The sequence below is a fragment of the Leopardus geoffroyi genome, chromosome E1 (assembly GCF_018350155.1).
Source record: "Leopardus geoffroyi isolate Oge1 chromosome E1, O.geoffroyi_Oge1_pat1.0, whole genome shotgun sequence".
NCBI classification, from domain to species: domain Eukaryota; kingdom Metazoa; phylum Chordata; class Mammalia; order Carnivora; family Felidae; genus Leopardus; species Leopardus geoffroyi.
In genome coordinates, this window is record NC_059330.1 from 43,200,737 (window position 1) to 43,220,824 (window position 20,088).

The window sequence follows — 20,088 nt, forward strand, 5'->3', positions numbered from 1 at the left end:
GGATAGGGAGGCTTCTGACCCCTCCAGGGGCTGAGCATCCTTTTAGACATGAATTCATCAGAACCAACACCACTGAGCATGAGAGCACGAGCGGGAGGGCAGGGGGAGGCTGTCACTTCTTGCATCAGGTCATGGGTTGCAGGAAGGTAGAGACTGCCCAGCCCCGGGTTCCATGGGGCCAATTCAAGCCCTGGCCCAGCACCATCCCAAGCCAGGAACTGCCCTCAAGCTCTGTCCTGGTTCAGTGTGAGTGCTTTTGACTGATGGAACCTGAAATGCCAGGGTTCCACACTGAAGCCCGGGAAGTCCCCTTTCTGGCCGGTTTTCTCTGAATGCTGCCATCTGGTGTCTCAGCACTACAAGCCCCCCCTCCCCCCCCCCCCCCCAGGGCATCCTAGAGCAGCCAGCTGGTTTCTAGGCCTTCATCTAAAAGGCTGGTTACCTGGTGGAAGGAGAGCCCCAAGTCTCTGGGATTTGTCTACTGGACAGGGGCCTCGACACAGCTGAACCCAGAAAGCAGAGGTCTGTCAGTCCTGTCTCCATCCCCTTTAGGGCCGTAACAGTTTTTCCCTGGCAGAAGTGCCCCCCCCCCGGCCCCCTTCCCATTCAAGGCCCTTCAAGGTTGAGGGGCAAAGGAGCTTGTGAGTTGTCCCCATAGTCTTGTGATGCTGGAAGCGGCTCTAAGCCAGGAGGAGGGGTCAGGCTATTTAGAGATGTGACACCTCCTCCACCCCTCCCACCCCCTCCCTGACTGTTTTAGACAAATCCAAGCCCTGCTGGGGGAGGGGACCCAAGGGACTCTGCCCTCATCCTTCACGGGCCTGTGGGTATGACCTCAGAGGGCTCAGGGTGCAGCAGTGGTAAACTTGCTTCTTTATAAAAAAAAAATTTTTTTAACATTTATTTATTTTTGAGAGAGAGCACCAGCAGAGGAGGGGCAGAGAAAGAGGGACACAGAATCTGAAGCAGGCTCCAGGCTCTGAGCTGTCAGCACAGAGCCCGATGAGGGGCTCAAACTCAGAGACCGAGAGACACTTAACTGACTGAGCCACCCAGGCGCCCGTGCTTCTTTATTTTTTTAAACCAATGGTCTTGTTCTGTCTGCTCCAGGGCTCTTCTGTGGCACAAGTTGAAACCTACTCCCAGGTGTCCTCGGCTTTCCCTTTTAAGACGGGAAGGGAGCTCAGGTTCAAGAGCTTGAGGGAGGAGCCCAGGAAAGCCTAGCCAGGGGAGGGCCTTCGGGGGCACTAAGGCCTGGCGTGGGCTGGGGGACAAGGAGGGGGCCGGACACTCTGGGGGAAGGAGGCTGGGATGGCCTCCCCCTGGGGGGGCAGAGAGGAGTTCGAGGCTCATGCATCTTCCTCAAATCTGGCAACGACATGCCTCGCTCTTCACGAGCCACGACGAGGGAGTGGGCCGAGAATCCAAGGAGTGGGGGCCATCTCAAGGCTCCAGGGTTGTAGGAGAAAGCGCTGATGCCTGTTCTCAGGAGGGGCCAAGGCCACCCCCCAGCACCCAGTTGAGACTGGAGTCTAGCCAGTGGGCAGGGCGAGCAGGCTGGAGGGGCTGGTCCTCCCACCACCCCTCTACTGCGGAGGAGCAGAGAGCCTCTGCCACGGGGTGTAGACTGGCACCCGAGGAACCCCAGGGTGGGTCAGTCCGGCTCTCAGAAGCGCTGGATGCGGATGTGGACGAAGAGTGTGGCTGGTGACAGTGAGGCCCCGTCCTTGGAAAGCAGGTGGATGTGGCGGTACCCTGTGGGGAGGGGGACATGCCTCGGGTTCTCTGTCCCCGACCCCACCGGGCCTGGGCCGTGGGCTCACGGACCACATCCCACCCCTGGGCTCGGCGGGGCAAGCTCTCAGAGGGGATGCAAAGCCCAGGTGAACAGGGCCTCGGAGGCCCAGACCCCCATCCCTGTCCGTCCCCACCAACCTTGCTTCAGGCTGTTGAGAGGCAGTGTAAACTGGCCCACAAAGTCATTGGGGGAGGTGGTGTCATAATCTTCTACCACGAACCGGACCAGGACCAGCTCTGGAGCCCGCAGCTGGAACTGCAGGGTCTGCCCCCAGCGGGGGTTGAAGCCTAGGGTGCAGGCCTGGCAGTCAGGAGCCAGCTGGCCCCCAGGCCCACCCTCCTCTCCTCCCCCCGGCAGGCCCACTCACCATTGTTGAGCACGTAGTTGGTCTCCTTTCGAGCACAGTCTGCGGGCACCCCGTGGATCTCGACACGCACCAGGGGGTCCACGATGGAGTTTGGCTTCTCGGTGTTCAGCTTGGGCAGCTGCTGCGCAGTCAGAACCTGAAGGGGATGAAGGGGAGCTTCGGTCCAGCCCCCCGTCCCCCGCCAGGGCCCATGGCTGCCTGCCCCCTCTGTTAGGGTGGGAAGCCCCTTGCCCTCGGCACTCACCCTGAGCCTCCCCGCATGGGACTGAGACTCAGACCGCCCTCACACCAAGCCGTTCGGGCCGGCGCCCTGCAGACTAGGACCTCTCCAGAACCAGCTGGGACCCCAGAGTAGGGCTTGGTCCAGGCTGCTGACCTGGATGGTGAGAGTAGTTCTGGGGGGTCCAGGACACTCAGGGTCAAAAGTTGTGTCGGGCTGTCGCAGGCAGGCAGGTTTCAGGATGTAGCCGCACTGCCCGTTGATGAGGAAGCGGCCAGCATTGAGGTCCATCTCGTAGCCTGGTGTCTGGAAGTTCAAGGCCACTGTGGATACAGCAGGGTCAGGGCAGGGGCTCTTAGTGGCCCTCCTCTCACTGCTCAGTTTCAGGGTCTCAGAACCCACTCCCACCGTGGCATCATAGCAGCCAAGGGTCCCAGCCCCCATTGTCACCGGCCCTTTATCCCTGGTATCTCCCACGGCCAGAGGGTTGGGCTGGGCATAGGCCTGGGCCAGGGCTGGGCCCAAGGAAACCTTGGGTTTCTGTATCTCCATTTCTGCCCTCAAGGGGACCATATCCCCTCTCCTTTGCTCCTTTGTTGGGGCTCAGCCTCCAGAGCCCACTCTTGTCAGTGTTGACTTAGTGGGACTGCCAGATGTGTGTGTGTGGTGGGGGGGGACACATGGGAATGGAGGTTTTTAACTTTTGCCTTCATGAAAAATGTGAGACTTTACACTGTCAGGAAGAAATGTGTCTGATTTGTGTTTCCCCACCTACTTTCCTGACAATTATTTTAATAACTGTTATTACCAAGAAAACACATTTTTCCACCTTCTGAAAAGCTGTATGGCCCCATCACTGCTTGGGCCTCTCATGGTTCCCTGGAGGCCACTCCCTGCTCCTGCTGCCCCCACTCACCAAGCTGACAGCCTGAGTTCCACATCTCCTGGGGGCTGTAGTTGGCGGAGTTCATCCGCAGCCCCAGTGGGTAGACACGGGTCAGTTGTCGGGTATTGTGCCTGACAAAGCTGTTCCCTGGGGGAGGAAGTCGGCGCAGGATTGTGATGGCCCCTGGGGTGTCCCTCACCCAGCACCAGGGCCTGTAACCTCCCCAGCCCCAACCGCAGGGACAAGCTGGGAACAGAGGCTGAACTACCCCCACCCCGCCGGCTCCCCCTGCCCCAGGGCTGAGAGGACCTCCCAGAGGAGGCTACCGAAACCCAGAGAGAGCCAAGGACCCCTCCCACAACCCAGCACTGCATCCCAGCCCCAAATCCCCCAACTCAATGCCTGGAACGCGGGGCCCCAGGCTGACAACCCGGCTCTTGTCCCGCCTTGGAGGGGTCTGGGGTCTTCTCAGGCATCACCTGCTCTGGAATTCTCTCTCCTGTCCGCACACCCACTGTGGGACTCCCCCAGCCCCCACCACGGCCCACTGATCACCCTGCACCATTACCCCTGCCTGTGTCTGGCCCTGCCACCAAGCTTGAGCCCAGTAAAGGCAGGCAGCAGCCTCCCTCCTCCCTGGGCCCTCTTCCCTCCATCCGTGCTGGCCCGGTGCTGCCCACGTGCTGGGTGCTCGTTCCCTGAGCCCCGATCTGGGGGCCTCCTGACCCCTTCACTGCCCTGGAGGCCCTCTCAATCTCCTTTCCAGACACCAACTTCAGGGTACCCCCCACCAGGAGCCTGCAGGCCTCCATGGGGCCTCCTGCCCCCAGATGCCCCACGTCCCAGCTCCTACCTGCCTCTCGGATGAGCTTCTTGGCCTTGCGCTCGCTGAGGGAGCTGACCTGGCAGGGCTGGGGTGGGACCGGGTTGGGGCGCAGGGTCCGCAGGCGGGTGGCACAGCAGTACACGGCCAGGGCCGACAGCTCAGGGGAGATCTGCTTGGCCTGGGAGATGAGCTTCAGGGCAGGGTTCCGGCCCCCCTGTCCTTCCCCTCCCCATGCAGCCCCTCCCTGCCCAGGCCAGGCCGGCCCAGCCAGGCCCACTCACCCGCCGCCTCTGTTCTGTGGCCTCTGCCTCTTCTTCCTCTTCGTCTTCCTCCTCCTGGTCGGACAGAATTCGACCGTCCTCGCTCCGAGCAGCTGGCAGCTTCTTCCCCTTCACCAGGACCCGGCCCTTCAGCTGCTGGAGAGGCCAGTAGGGAAGGATGATGCCCTCTTGCCCCTAGGTCAGCCATTCAACCCCCACTATGTGAGGGGCTGACTGGGGGTGGGGAGCAGGAAAGAACATGAGTGATGTTTCTAATAGGGAAAAATGGGCAACGACGTATAGACCCATCATCATGGGACTGGCTAGTGACGTCCCTCCAAACAGAAGACCACACAGCAGCCCTTACAATGGTTGAGGCAGCTCAAGACTGAAAGAGAAGGTGCCCTCTTCAGAAAATATCTCACATGAAAGAAGTGACTATAGAACACGAACACGTAATCATATGATCTTCTTTGTGTAACATTTGAAAGGTAGCTATGTACATAGGTATATACACATGGGAAAGTTCTGGAAAGACAGACGAGAAACTTAAAGATGGCTACTTCCTGTGAAATTGGACAGGGGCAGAGAAAAACCCATTTTTCATTGTATATACTTTTGTACAGCTCGATTTTTTTAACCATGTTTCATGCTAATAAAAAAATCAAATCACACACACACACACACACACACACACACAAAGGTGAATCAACATTCTCTGCATATTTGGATTGCGAGAAGGAGGAGAGTTTTCTCAAGGAGCAGGGGAGAAAACACAAATGTCCTGAGGGGGCAGAAAAAAGGTTCTGGGGTTTGGGAGGAAAAACCACCTCGGGCCAGAGAGCTGAGGAAATTTCTAAGGCCACGGAAGAGGTGGTTTATCACTGAGCTAGAATTCTAAGCAGGTGGCGGCGGGCAAGAGTAGATGGCTGGGAAGGGAGCTTCAGGTGGAGGGGACATGTCAACCAAGGTTTGGAGGTAGGAATGGAGGAGTCTGCAGGGACTCGGTAGGGAGGCAGAGCGGGGTGGGGGTGAGGGTATGGAAGGCTCTGGGTGCCAGGTGAGGGGGTGGGGTGGCGGTGAGGTAGGGGTGGGGAAGGATGGAGGGGGGAAGCGTGACGAGACCTCGGGGTGGCAGATGGCCACTGAGCGCAGGGGCAGAGGAAGGCTGAGGCAGAGAGAAGTGAGGGGTCCTGACCCAGGGAGGTGGCACAGCAGTGGGGGATGGTGGACAACAGCCGGGTCCCCGCCCCCAACCCGGCTGGGAGTCTGGGGGGCACTCACTACCTCTGGGGATGGCAACTCTTCGGGGTTCTGGGAGTCCAGCGCTTGTGTCACCAGCACGTCTCCCAGGATGGCGCGAAGATGGCGGGCCATGACAGCCTGCTGCTCCAGCCCGCAGTGGTTCTCAAGGGACAGGATGACAGGGTATGGGGACAGCTGGAGAGGGAGAGGGGGCAGCAGCTCAGAGCCACTTCTCCGTCCCCCTCCCAGGCTCCCCCACTACACCTGGACCCTTAGCCCCTTCAGGACAGGCAGGCAAAGGCACACTGGGGGGCTGAGGAGGCGGAATGTGGGACATATTCTGGGGCCAGTGTGTCCATGAGGGAGACAGAGGGCAGATCTCCGGTCTCAGGGAAAGGGTGGTATGTCTGGGAAGCTGAGGGCAGCTGCAGAGATGGTTTTATTTTTTATTATTAAAAAAAATTTTTTTTAACGTTTATTTATTATTGAGAGACAGAGCGTGAACAGGGGAGGGGCAGAGAAAGAAGGAAACACAGAATCAGAAGTAGGCTCCAGGCTCTGAGCTGTCAGCACAGAGCCCAAGGTGGGGCTCGAACTCACAAACTGCAAGATCATGACCTGAGCCGACGTGGGACACTTAACTGACTGAGCCACCCAGGCGCCCCAAGATGGTTTTGTTTTATAAATGCCCTTTATATGTTAATGACATTGACCATGTTGTTTATATTACAAACTTTTCCCCCCACGCCAGTCTTTTTTTTTTTTTAATTTCTTTTTAGGTTTACTTTTTTTTAGTAACCTCTCTACCCAACATGGGGCTCGAATTCATGACCCTGAGATCAAGAGTTGCACGCTCTTCCCACTGAGCCAGGCAGGCACCCCCAAGCCCATCATTTTTGAGGGTAAGATCTGTGTATAGCTTGACAGAAGTTACAATTTTATGCAGATTCCATGCCCAGCTTCTCTGTCATGGCTTTCCCTTTGGGAGTTAGGATTAAAATGTCCTCTCTTGGGGCGCCTGGGTGGCTCAGTCGGTTAAGCGTCTGACTCCTGGTTTTGGCTCAGGTCATGATCTCATGGTTTGCGAATTTGAGCCCGGTGTTGGGCTCTGTGCTGCCCTGCGGAGCCTGGTTGGGATTTTCTCTCCCTCCCTCTCTCTCTGCCCCTGCCCCCTGCTTGTGCTCTTTCTCTCTCTCTCTCAAAATAAATTAAAAAAAAAAAAAAAAGGTCCTTTTTATTCCTAAAGTTTTCTGCTAGACATTTTGTGATTTTAACACATTTAATAAACATGAAAGTAGGGGAAGGGAGCCTCTCAGCTTTCTTCTACCCCACTGGCCAGCTGTCCCAGCAACACTTGGTGAGTGAGTGATTCTCTGGGCAAGGGGGTTCTTCTGGAAGGACTGAGGATGGCTGGGGTCATCGGGAAGGCTCTGGGGCTGGGCATGGGGGTCCTCGGAGCTCACAGTGAAGGCGTGGTCACGCACAGCCTGGACCACATCTCGGAAGAGGATCTTGGAGGTGAGGGTGTGGCCGTGGTAGATGACGGGCTCCCCTCCTGGCCCCTCCCAGCAGTCTAGCTCCACACAGCGGCACCCCTGCGCAAAGGCCCTGTGGATAGACAGACAGACAGGCAAGGTGTCCTGTGGGTGCCACAGGGCACAGCAACCGGCAGACCGAGCCAGGTAGGCGCCCCCCCTCCCCGCCGGAAACCCACGGTGAGATTCGAGCCCCATGTCACCCTCAAGCTGGGCTCCCAGATGTGTTCACCCCACCATCCCTGCTATGGTACCTAACATAGGCCTCGGTGCTGCTGGGCCCCCCAATCTGAGAGTCAGTCAGATAGGTATTGTGCGAGGAGGAGATGAAGTAGTGGGAGAGGGGCTGGTCCATGTCCTGGAACACACATGTGTGGGCTGGGTCCAGAGCAGCCCCTTCAGGTGACAACAGGTACATCATGAAGCCATCCAGTGTCATCAGCTCATGCTGCTTGGCTGCGGGGATGGGCAGAAGAGAATGTCAGGCCACAGGGAGGAGCCCCACATCTGGCCCCATGTGTTCCCAAAGCTCACTCTACTTAGTACTAATGAGCACCTATCTACAGACTGGACTCTACTCAAGCGATGCTACTGACTTCTTTGAAGTAATCTCTACACCCACCGTGGGGCTCGAAATCACAACCCCGAGATCGAGAGTGACATGTTCTACCGACTGAGCCAGCCCAGTGCCCCCTGAAGTCATGCCACTTCATCTTCAGCCAAACCCTGTGAGGACGGTGCACTACTATGCCATTTTACAGATGTGGCAACTGAGTCTCCAGGAGGCGAGGTAGCCTGCCCAAGATGGCACCCACTGCCAGTAATCGCAGCGCACGCTTAGCTAGAAGCCCAGACCTGTCAGATGCCAAGACAGGGCCGTGTTGACCCCCATCCTGTCTGTCAGACCGCCACCTGTCTCATTGAGCTCATAGGTGTGGATGAGCTGCTGGGCACGGGCCAGCGTGGCGCCATCCTCGCCCTGGTCCTCCAGGAACTCCAACAGCTCAGGGGCGCTCAGCACGCGGTCCTCGCCGGAGTACCGATGGAAGATCTCCTCCAACTCGGGGCGTTTCAGCAGCCGCCTCAGAAACTCCTCAATCTCAGCCCCCTCCAGCCGCTCATTGTTGGAGTGGTCGCACTCCTAGAAGGCAGTAGGGAGGAGCTCAGAGGAGCGGGGGGGGGGGGGGGGGGGGGGTGACACCCTGGGAAAACTGGCCTGCACGGACACCTCTGTCACCTACAATGCTAGGAAGGCAGATGTCCCCCATTTCACAGGTAGAGAAACCGGAAGCTATCGAGGCTCTGGGTGTTGCTCAAGCTCACACAGCTGGTAAATTACAGGGCTGGGATTCTAAGGAAGGTCGCTTGGGTTTAGTGCCTGTCCCTGTATGCCCATGACCTACCCCCTCAAAAATCCAGATGTGGGAGGAAAAGCAGTGGCCCAAGGGCAGGACGAGCCGTAATTCCCCCTCTCGTGCATGTACATTACCATTCTCACAATCACCAATTCACACCCAGGGTCAAAGGGCAGCAAATAAGTGCGACTGCACGTGGAGCAGTCCACATGGAGCTGTGGGCCCCCGTGTACAGGGGCCATGGCTCTTCTGTCTTTCAGGGTCTCAGGCTGGTCACATAGGCGTCTGCCACGTGCCCTGGCTGGGCCATCGATGCGGAGCCCACCCCCGTGCACCCCTGTCTGTGCTCCCACATGTGGGGTGTATCTGGTCACACGTGGAGGGGCCACATGGGCCACGGCGGAGGAGGATGCGCGTGTGTGCCTGTGAGCTGACTCCTACTTGCACTCCCATGTGCAAGCTGTGCGTGGTCACCTGTGCAAAGGCTGCCTGCAGACTCCGAGCAATGAAAACTATAGCTCTGCTGCTCCCTTTGGAGGTATGGGAGGGCCCTCCCAGCCCCGCGCCCCGCCCCTCCTCCAGCTCTGCCTGAGGGTGAGGAATGTTCTGGGCCGGTACTCCCATCCTGGCCCAGCCGCCTCAGGGGAGGGTAAAAGGCTAACTAGGCCCAGATGGGGCCTTCCCACAGGGAGAGGCCACTCTGTCCACAAAGGATGGTGACTCAAAGGTCAGAATGGGGGCAGGAGCCCACCTTGAAGAGGCGGTAGGCATACATGTCGTTCATGTCCACGTTGACCATTCTGAGCAGGCTCTTGATCTCCTTGAAGCTCATCTTACTGTCCTGGTTCGAGTCGGCCCGGTGCAGATAGGAGTGGATCCAGGTGTGGGTGCTCAGGAAATACCAGCAACAGCCTGGGCACCGCCCCCAGCCGACAGGTAACTGACAGGGTCGCCACCACTGCCTGGCTCTGGGGACTCCCGGGTCTAGGGGCTGTACTTCCCCTCAGCCTGGGGACTCCCTCCCTACACGGGGCCAGGACCGAGCTTCCCAGAGACGGAGGCGGCGTCACCAGCCTCTGTTCTGAAGACTAGGGGCCCTGGGCTCAGCCCGCGGGGTCCTCAGACACGTCCCCCCCACCTCCCCCACGCCCGGCCCCCTGGGCAGGATATTGATCGAGGCGCTCGCGCTGGCTCATGGCGTCGAGGCGCGCGCGCAGCTTGGCCAGACCGCGCACCCAGCGCTGCGCCTCCTCCGGGGTGGCCGCCGCCAGGTCCAGGTTCTTGCGGCGGCCCTTGAAGGCGATGGTGAGGCAGCGCGCCGGCGGGAAGGCGCCCCCGAAGCGTCGCAGGCCCTCGGACTGGTGGCCCTCGCGGACCGCCTCGATGTGCTGCACGAAGACTGCGGGAGGGCGAGGAAGGGGAGGGGGTGGGGAGGACGGGGCACGCGCAGCCGGGTCAGGGCGGCGGGACCCGGCCGCTGTCCCCAGCCCGCCCCGCGGCCGCGCGCCCCGGCTCACAGATGTGCTGCGACGGCGCGCGCGGGATGCGCCGCTGGAACCACACGCTCAGGCCGTCCTCCTGCAGCCGGTACAGCCGCTCCTTGTGCCACGTCCGTGAGCGGATCTTGCAGAGCCGGGAGCCCCGCAGCATGGCGCGCACGTCCTCGTCCTCCGTCAGGCCTGCGCGGGAGAGAGGCCGGAGGACGTCGGGGCCCGGCCTCGCCCTCGCTCCCTCCACCCTCGTCCCGGCTGGCAGCCGGCCTGCCTTCCTGCGCCTGGAGCCTTGCAAGTCCTCACAGGCCCCTCTTCCTCTCCTTAGCGTAACTCGTCCCCAGTGGTGGGTTTGGCTATAGTCTCTTCCTCCCCAGGAACTCGCTGGCTTGGTGTGTCCCACCCAGCCACCCTGGGGAGGGTGCCCCTACCTCCACCAAGCAGCTGCCTCCGGAGGCCCTCAGAGCAGAGCAAGCCCTCAGGCAGCGCCTGGGACTCAGGCCTCCCTAAAGGTCACCCTTTCTGCCACTCCCTTCCATCCGGGCCTCCAGACTTCAAGACCAGAATCTGCCACCAGCAACCTTTTCCCTTGACATGAAACCCTGACCATCAAAAAGGTAGTCTCACTATCTAACCCAGATCTCTCTTGCTGCCACCCAAGCTGCTCACCTCTGCTGTCCCCCCAAGACCAGGGAGGACAGCAGAGGCCACCCTGGCTCCACGGTCATAGGCCAAGGACTCCAGGACCAGCCCTGCCCTGCCCAGCCTGCAGCCTCTTTGCATCCATCCTCTTTGTGTCCAGCTGAAAGCATGGTCTGTGCCACTTGGTAGTCCCCCTCGCCCAGCCATTGTCCCAATCCCACGTAACCCTGCACGTGCTCTCCACAGTGTCCGCTTTCCTTAATAAGAAGAAATGCTTACAGAACATGTATTGCACGCCTGCCCCAACTCATGCATTCACTCGGGAGAAAACAAGTATAGAGAAGTTTAAGTGACTTGCCAGAATTCCAAGGCTACGAAGGAAGGGGTGGAAGCAGGCCTCGAACCCTGGAGGTCAAGTTCCAGCACCTTTGCCCATGGCCACGACACTGAATCCCTCTGCTTCTGTGTCCCTTCTCCTTGCTATCATGGGCACCGGGGATGGGGGGAGCAGAACTCAAATTCAAGGGTCCAGGGAGGCAAATCCCACCTCTGTCACTTCCGAGTTACACAGCCTGGGTGGCAGTAACCTGAGACTGCTCTAAGCCTCATGTTCTCTGTGCACAGAATGAAGGCCACAGTAGTACCTCCTGAAAAATCCAAACTTCAGTCAAGATGCTGCCCTGCTCTGATTTGTCTCATTAGAGGTCAATACCAAGGGTTTATGAGCCAGGGGACAACAGAAAGAGTGGGAATCCGGCATACTGGAAGGAGGAGGGCAGCCAGGAATGGATGAGGGCCCAGAGTTTCCAGAGAACAGGAAGCTGGATTTCTATGGGAAGCCTCCAGATTTTTCAGTGCTGGCAACCAAATCAAATTGAAACAAAAAAACCCCTAAAACACCACGGTATGGGCCAAATGAACAGGACAGTGGGCCTCTCTTCCTCCCTTTATTTTATTTTAATTTTTTTAACATTTATTTATTTTTGAGAGACAGAGCATGAGTGGGGGAGGGGCAGAGAGAGGTGGGTACACAGAATCCAAAGCAGGCTCCAGGCCCTGAGCTGTCAGCACAGAGCCTGACATGGGGCTCGAACCCGCAAACCACGAGATCATGACCTGAGCCGAAGTCGGACGCTCAACCAACTGAGCCACCTAGGCGCCCCCCTCCCTTTATCTTATCAAGTCCCCAATACTGGCTTTGGCTCTAGGCTTTGTGGCACCAAGACCCCTGCTTGTTGTAAACTCTGGCCTGTGGAACCAAGTCTACATCCCAGGACATTCCTCTCTCATTCTCTTGGAACCTTTGTAGGATCCTTCTTGCTTCTCTTCCTCACACAGGAGTCCTTCAGGGACCAGCTCAGACACCATCTCCTCCAGGGAGCCTTCCTTGGTTTGTCCTCAAATGGGAATTCTCCCTCCCTGATCACCAACAACACTTTTTACTTTAACTAAAACAAACACCCCACCTAAATTGTAATTTCGGTCAACTTTAATAAACCCAAGAACAGGGATGAAGTCTCATATCTGCACTACAGTGCTCATCCCAGAGCCAGACTCACAGCCAGTGTTTTGATAGGGGAGGCAGATGTACCAGCAATTGGGGGAACTAAATTTATTCTGCCCCCTGCCCTACCCTATCTGTCCTTTCCTTATGGGCCAGGGTTTCTGAACCCTGGCTGTGATCAGAATCAGCTGGAGGAGTTTGCAAAACCCACAGCCCAGAGATTCTTGTCTGGCAGGTGTGGGTTGGACTTGGGTATCTATGTTTAAAAACCTATCCTGTGACTTTGAGGGTGACTATGACTGAGAATCACGGCCTCAGGGCCAGGAGGAGAAACCTACCATCCAGAGGAGCCTATAGTCCCCCCTTGGGTTAGCCTGTGGCCCTAATGGCTCTCGGGATTTAGACGAGCCCCCTGGGTCAGTGCCCATTTGGTGCCCCCTAGCTAGGAAAGCTTGTCCTTTCCAGACAAGGAGCTAGAATGTGGCAGGCACCAAGCCAAGAGACTCACCAGACCCTCAGCCCCCTACACCCACATCTGGGCAGCTTCTGAATTCCTTCAGCCTGAGAAGCAATGGGCTGGGGGGCAGGACATTCAGCAGAACCTGTAATGCCACAGCAACCAAGCCTGCCCCTCCTCTACCTCCTCTCAGTGGGAGAGGAACCCCTATTCCCCTGACAACCAGGCTCTGCAGCTGGGGCCACCTCCCCTGACCCCGCCATCCCTCTGATGCCAAGCCCATAGTTGGGGAGGGTGGGGAGAAGGGGGACTGGTGAATGACTAAGGCCGGAAATGGAGGTGAGTCACTGAGGGCCTGCTTTGTCCTGAGTCTTCCGCAAACAAAACATCGCGACGGGGAGCCTGAACTTCTGATCAGCCCTCCACTGGGACAGGTTCCCACGTTGAGAGGGCCCTTGCTCCTGACCTTCCTCCCCGGCTCCTCAGGAGCCTGTTGGGGGAAAGGGTGACGTTCCAGTCTGCCTGCCCAACTGGCACTGGCCCCTGGACCACACTGCTCCTTGGACCACACCGCCTCCGCCGCCCCCACATCCAGTGGAAAAGCCAAACAGAATGGGAGTTCAATGCCAGGCCAAGCCAGGTGCTGAGTCCCTGGGTAGGTGACATTATTTCCCCATTGCTTGAGCTTCTGACCCCTGAGAGAGTGAGAAGATTAGGGTGCCAGACAGGAAGGGCAGGACCAACGGAGGTAAGGGGGTGAGGTCAGGCCTCGGGCAGTGAAGCTAGGAGGCACCTGGCTCTTTGCCCAGGCACCCACTAAACATTTATAGGTCCTGCCAGGCCCCAAACACACAGATGTTTCCTCAACCTCATTCCTACCTGCTTGGAGCAGGTGTGCATCCTGTCTGCCTCTTGTGGTTTCCGTGGGTTATCTATCTAAACATCTCTGCCTTGGGCGCCTGGGTGGCGCAGTCGGTTAAGCGTCCGACTTCAGCCAGGTCACGATCTCGCGGTCCGTGAGTTCGAGCCCCGCGTCAGGCTCTGGGCTGATGGCTCAGAGCCTGGAGCCTGTTTCCGATTCTGTGTCTCCCTCTCTCTCTGCCCCTCCCCTGTTCATGCTCTGTCTCTCTGTGTCCCAAAAATAAATAAACGTTGGAAAAAAAAATTAAAAATAAATAAATAAATAAATAAATAAATAAATAAACATCTCTGCCTTGAACCTGGAGCTGGGCTGGGCCAGTGCTGTGGCCACCTTGACTGAACAGATGGAGTAATAATCATGAAATAACAGCACTAAAAATGATGGACAACAGTCAAAAGATAGAAGCAACCCAGAAGTCCATCAACAGATGAATGGATAAGCAAAATGTGGTACAGACAGTAGAATATTATTCGGCCATAGAAAGGGGGAAATCTGGTCTCACCCTGCAGCCGTAAAAGGACAGTATATGATTCCACTTATATGTGGTACCTAGAGTAGCCAAATTCATAGAAATGGATTATATGTCACATATCCTTCAATAAAAAAAAAAAATTCAGAGACAGAACGTAATTAGAGGTTACTAAGGCCTAGGGGAAGGGAAGAGGGGGGAAATTACTGGTTAACGGCTAGAGTTTTTGTTTAGGGTAATGGAAACATTTTGGAACTAGCCCAACACTGTGAATGCATAACATTGCGAATATAATTAATGCCACTGAATTAGCCACTTCAAAATGGTCAAAGTGGCCAACTTTATTATATATTTTTTGCCACGGTTAAAAAAAAAATAACAACGCGATATGCCAGAAACCATTGTATACTTTGAAGGGGTGAATTGTATGATATGTGAATTAATATCTCAATAAAGCTGTTCAAGGGGCACAGAGCAGTTAACTTATCCAGGGTCCTGGGGCGGCAGGTGGTGGAACCAGGATAGATTGAGAGTTGGGGGGTACCTAACCCCCTGAAGGGCTGTGTGTGGCTGGAATGAGCCAATGCACATGGTGCACTCAGTTTGGGGCCCGGCCTACAGTAGGCACTCGATAAATTATAATAAAGGAAAGCGAGGCAGTGGCCCTGGAGGCAAGAGGGAGCCAGGTATTCCCATAAGTCTGTCCTTGTCAGTCTCATGGCCTCCAGATGGGCCCTTCTCCAGCCTCGTTCAGTGTTGTCAGTGGGGCTCAGACACCTTCTCTAGGCCAACCGCTCATCTCAGCCCTCAGAGACGGGCCACGGGGAGGTGAGGAATGGACAGGCCCAGTGTCCCAACTATCACCTTCAGCCCGGGCGGTTTGGTCTGTGTGTGGTCTGAGGCCTGAACAGTTCTGGGTCAGCGGCCAAGGTCGAGGGCGGGAAACTGTCTCAGTGGCAGAGCTGGAAGGGGCCATGGGAAAGTCAAGTCCATCTCTGATCCTTAATGTCCCTTTTTCATAGATGGGCCACTGGAATTATGAGAGGGTAAGCTGGGTATGCGGACAGGGTAAGTTGTGTATGCGGACAACAGTGTGGGTTACCCAAGGCAAGGGGGGATGCAGGGGCAGTGCAGTGGGTGGGCAGGGGCCAGGGCAGACCAGCAGTGGGGGTGAGGATGGGGCTGCTGTGTGGCTACAGCGTGTGTAGACAAGAGGGGTAATAGGTAGGCAGCAGGGTGTGAAAAGGGTAGGTCTGCAGCAAAGGTGTGTGTGTAGGTTAGTGTGTGCATATAGGGTGTGTGGGTGTGTGCATGTGTGTGTGTGTGTGTGTACGCGTGCTTGCTCCAGTGCACACACGGGAAGGGTACGCGGGGCTCCAGCAGGAATGTGAGACATGCAGGGAACAGCAAAGGCTGACAGCTTCATGCCAAGTGGGGGAGGAGAGGAAGAGAAGCTTTTCCTGGTGGCTCTGGGAGGGAGTATCCAAGGCGAGGGGTCCCAAACACCTTCCTGCCCTAATCCTCTGGCCAGCAGGCAGCCCCAGCTCTTCAGGTATCAAGTGTGTCCCCCTGGCCTGGGCTGGCTGCCACACCTGGGGCCAGAGCCCGGTGGAGCTCAGCGCCAGAGTCCATAACATTCCTGGGAGAGTCAACAAAGTCAGGAAAGGCAGGCAGTGCTTCCCCAGTCCCTGGCTAGACGCAGTGCGACAAAGGTGGCGGCACCCTTCCCGGCAAGGCCAGAATGAGCATGAAGCCCATTTGGGGGCAGAGGTCGTAGGAGGGGGCACAGCATGCCCCCGGCTCAGACAGAACGGCCAGGGGCCCAGGCCCCACCCCCACCCCCCGCCAGGCCAGGCACCTGCCAGGACCCCCAGCTGCCAGATCCACCCACGGCAGCCCCACTCACCCTGCAGAAGACGTCCTGGGCAGGCCATGGGGAGAGCCCTCTGGCCCCTGTGGCAATCAGTGGTGCGTGCAGGCTGGGGAGGAAAGGGAGCAGGATTCTGCCCACTCAGCGCTCTGCTTGCTGGGAGGATTAGGGGCAGGGCGGGGCATCAGGGGCACAGGCACAGACAGGGGCTCTGGGGAGACAGGGTTGTCAAGATAAAATTCAGGGTGCCCAGTTACATTCGAATTTCAGATAAACAACGAGTCATGTTTCAGTATAAGTTTGTCCCAAATCATTTGTTTGTTTATTTGGAATTCACATTTAACGGAGCATCCTGTATTTTATTTGGCAAGCCTATGAGGACACCTCTAGAGGCTGGCAGGGCCTCTGTGGGGGATGGGAGTAGCAGGCCATCTCCAGGCATCAATCCCTCACTCATTCATTCACTTAGACTCTGTGCCAGGCGCCTGGGTTCAAATCCTCTCGCAGCTACTTCCCAGCTTTGAACTTCTCTGAAACTCAGTTTCTCACTTGTAAAATGAGGCTAAAGGTACCACAAACCTCAGACAATTGTGGGCATTACATGAGCTAATATGTGAAAAGCGCGCTCGGCATAGTGTTATAAAGGTGTTAATTAGTATTCATTAATTCTGGCAGTAAAGAGCCACCATCGAAAACTAGGCTTTGGCGGCTGCCTCTCAGCCCTGTGGGCCTTGGCTGGTGACTTCACCCTCTCCACCGGGTCTGCACCAGTGAGGACAGCTGCAACACCTTTCCCCCTCCTCCCACCCTCCGAGGTGCCAAGGATTAAGTAGGTTCTGGACTGATGCAAGCTCAGCACTATGTCTGGCCTCACTGAACTCAAGCTCTCTCCAGCTATTCTCTGGCTTCCTGGGGACAGACTAAGCTCGCAGCACCCCCGAGGGGGGGAAGGGACAGGAGAAGGACCCCAGGTTCCACAGATGATTCGCACTCAGTGTGGGAGTGGTGTTCCCCCCAGGATGGCCTGAAAAGCCCTTTCTTTTCCTTGGGCCTCTTGGAGCCTTCGACCTCCAGGCCACTCCCTGCCCCGGTCTCTTGAGGGGACCTGAAATAAAATCTGTTCTCTGTTAGCCTAAGGGGTGTGGCCACAGGGGGCCATCCTGGGAGGAGCTGGGGTTGCTGTGGGAGGGGAAGCTACCTAGGTGCTGGGCCTAGGCCTTGATGGCCGAAGGGCCAGGCCCCAGGACACCTGGGTGTGGTCTCCACCCTGTCCCTGGAGTCAGTAAGGCCCAGGGAAGCTGCATTCCCCAGAAACTGGACATTCCTTTCTTGGCAGTCACTCAGCAGGACAGGGCAGTGGTGGGACGGGAGGACGGCCCAGGTGACATTCTGACACCCACATAGTTCCTGATGGTGTCACGGTGGGGGATGCCGTGAGCTCCCGTGCCGCTTTACTCAGCCAGTGAGCGCTGAGTCCCGGGCTCGGCGGTAATGATTTGTCTTCAAGTGTCTCTTGCTACTAAACTGTGTGCTCCCCGAGGGCTGAGCGCTGTGCTATTCATCTCTGGCGCCCTGGCCCCTGGCACAGCGCCCATGGCACACTGATAGGGCTAAGCAGATATGTGTGGAATGAAGAAGCAGGCAGGTATGCAGGGGCATCACCCCAGCCCTCCCAGCAGCCACAGCCCCTGCGGTGGCTGACTCCTGGAACTGCTTCTCTGGCCCAATGCCAGCCCTGGATGTCTCGGTGGCACCTCACCTCCCCACGGCCACCCTCCTCTCCCCAAGGCACCGCTGCTCCTCAGCCCAAAGAATGACACTGCCATTCACCGGAGACACCTTTCAGATCCCACCGACTGCAGAGTCCAGCCCAGTCCACCCCCTAGGTGGTTCTGGAATCACATTCGGGCTGCACCGGCCCAAGTCTGAGCACCACCATGGCTTGACCAACTGATTCCCCAGCCTTCCTCCTCTGGGTCTCCCCGATTCACCCCTACCTATGTACAACATGCCCCTGCTCTGCACAAGCCCTTCCTCCTGCCTGAGGCCCTCTGGGTGCTCCTACTGGCCTTTTAAGGAGGGGCCTTGAGGACACGGCCCCCACCTGCCTCTCCCCTGGGCCTCCCTCCAATCTCCCTCCGGCTCTGGGGTGCCGCCGGGGCTCTCGCTGGCTCCCCAGCATCTGACTTCCCTCTCCCTTCCTAGCCTTATTTCTTTGCTTCATTGTCTGACCTCCTTGCCGAAGGGCCAGAACTGTGTCTATCTTGTTTGTTGCTGAATTCCAGGACAGAGCATACCGTAGGCACCCAATAAATGTCTGCTGAATGCATGAATGATTGGACAGGAGGGCAAAGATCACGTGTCTTAGTCTCCTTAAGGAGAGTGTCAGGCTGTCTCAGACATAGTCAATGCTCTCAATCAATTCCGATCGAATGAGTGACAGGAGGTAGAGTAAAAACAAGTGGGGGCAGTATCTAAGAGAAGGCAAGACGGGCAACTGGCACCCCTGATTCACACTGATCTCTTGGGCAGCCCTGCCCTGTTCCCCCAGCCCCACACCCCACCTCTCCATCATTAACTATTTACTAACAGCCCTTCCAACACGCCACTTCAGTTTCATGGTGCTTTACATTTTTATAAAATACACACACACACCTCATTCAAGCCACTCAACCAGCCAGTCGGTCACACTTTGCTCAGACTCTGAGAGGGTCGCAGGGGCAGCGTGGCTGGGCACAGCCACCATGCCAGCCTTTGCCCTTAGCAAGCTGTGGGGTCATTGGCAAATTCTTCGCCTTCTCCGAATTGGTTTTCTCATCTGTGAAAGGGGAATTATACCGGGTACCTCTCAGGAGGGTGAGGAAAATTGAATGATGCCACCGATGTAACTACCCGGGGCCAGGCCAGTCTCTGGGAGATGCTTAATAAGCCACAGTTACATTTCTTCCCTGCAGTGACTTCCCCCAAACCTGAGCCGGGAACTCTGCCCTTCTGACTCCAAGGGCAGTCTTCTCACCAGTTAGACCAGTCCTACCAGTGCTATGTGGCTGCTGCAACCCCTGTGGGGGCTGCAGGGTTGGAGGGCTGGCTTGAGAGGCCGGCCTCCTCCACAGCTCTCCTGCCTTCCTAAGGGCGGCCAAGAACCCGGGATGCCCGGGGGCGCCCGCAGACCCGAGACGGCATAGGGTGTTGGGGAGGCGAGTGAGGGACACCCCGAGCCTGTCTCTCCCACTCTATTCACCAGGTCCTCAGGACCCCCCCGATCCGCGCCCAAACGCCCATTCCGGCACGCCCCGCGGGCGCCTCCTGGTGGGAAGCAAAGGCCACCCGGGCGCCTCGCTCTTCCCGGGAACGTCGGGTGACCCCAGGTATGACCACCCCCCCTCGCCGGAACCGTGCTGGCATTCCAACCCTCGCCCGGCTCCACACAGCCCCTCGCAGCTGGGAAACCCGCGACGGCTCGCCCGCACCCCCCCCCCCCCGACGGACCTCTGGGCAGTCGGCGCCCACCCGAGCCGCCCCCGCCGGTCACTGACCCATCTTCTTCAGCGCCCGCAGCCCGGGCCTCTTGGTGTCGCCGTCCGGGGGTGAGAGCAGGAGGGGCGCCGCGACCTGGGCCGCCACCGGGGGCTCCTCGGGCCGCCGGCGGCAGCTCCTCCAGCGGCCGCACAGCATGGCTCGGTGGGGCCGGGGCCGGGCCCGAGGTCTGCGCGCGGGGACAGGGCAGCGGGGGGCGCCGCTCCGGCCCGGCCCCGGCTCTGCGCGAGGTCCCGAGCGGAGAAACTTAGCGGCGCCGGGAGGGAGTCGGGGGGAGGAGGTGTCGGGAGCAGGGAAAGAGGGAGGGACGAGGTCGCGAGAAGGAGGGACGGGGAGGGAGGGGGCGGAGCCGAGGACGGCGCGGGGGAGGCGTGGGGCGGTGGCGGGGAGCTGGGTGGCGACCCCAGGCCGGGAGGTGCCCCTTTGCGAGGTGTGGGAAGGGAAGGGGGCCGGCTCGCGTCCCCTCTCCCTGGCCGAGCCCCCGGCTCTTGAGTCCGCCTCCCCATTCTCCTCCCAAATCCTCGGATCCCGGCCGCACAGATGACGGGAGCCCCTGTTGGGGGGAGGGGGCGGCGGAGGAGGCGAGGATTGCTTTCTGGCACACTCTCCGTTCTCTGCACCCTGACTCGATGTGGACTCAGGACCCCTCCCTCTTCACCTTCCCCTTCCCCGTCCCGCAGGAGGCCTCAGAAGGGAGCCAGACTG

General features: G+C 58.0%; 1 protein-coding gene across 4 annotated transcripts; it reads right to left on the minus strand.

Annotated features, from left to right (window-relative positions):
• Positions 1-1,035: 1,035 nt before the first annotated feature.
• On the minus strand, positions 1,036-19,687 carry PLCD3 (phospholipase C delta 3). Of its 4 annotated transcripts, XM_045489219.1 has the most exons (16): positions 19,383-19,487; positions 18,502-18,664; positions 10,010-10,171; positions 9,663-9,891; positions 9,244-9,373; positions 8,050-8,278; positions 7,392-7,593; positions 7,066-7,210; positions 5,645-5,797; positions 4,379-4,513; positions 4,125-4,287; positions 3,302-3,418; positions 2,542-2,708; positions 2,166-2,301; positions 1,936-2,085; positions 1,036-1,755 (listed from the first exon to the last, which is right to left on the minus strand). In XM_045489219.1, exons 3-16 carry the CDS (start codon positions 10,140-10,142, stop codon positions 1,667-1,669), a joined length of 2,178 nt encoding a protein of 725 aa, XP_045345175.1. In that variant the 5' UTR covers positions 10,143-10,171; positions 18,502-18,664; positions 19,383-19,487; the 3' UTR covers positions 1,036-1,666. The 4 variants fall into 4 exon arrangements, with proteins under 4 accessions (XP_045345175.1, XP_045345173.1, XP_045345172.1 ...); XM_045489217.1 differs by lacking the exon at positions 18,502-18,664 and having other exon boundaries at positions 4,125-4,275; positions 19,383-19,687; XM_045489216.1 differs by lacking the exon at positions 18,502-18,664 and having other exon boundaries at positions 19,383-19,681.
• Positions 19,688-20,088: the final 401 nt, after the last annotated feature.

Excerpts from the sequence above, each read along its gene's own strand:
- PLCD3 (XM_045489216.1), bottom strand. The coding sequence starts at position 19,521 with ATGCTGTGCGGCCGCTGGAGGAGCTGCCGCCGGCGGCCCGAGGAGCCC. Across the intron at positions 9,892-10,009 it reads CGCGCCGTCGCAGCACATCT|TCTTCGTGCAGCACATCGAG; the intron begins GTGAGCCGGGGC and ends GCCCTCCCGCAG. Across the intron at positions 8,279-9,243 it reads ATGCCTACCGCCTCTTCAAG|GAGTGCGACCACTCCAACAA; the intron begins GTGGGCTCCTGC and ends ACTGCCTTCTAG.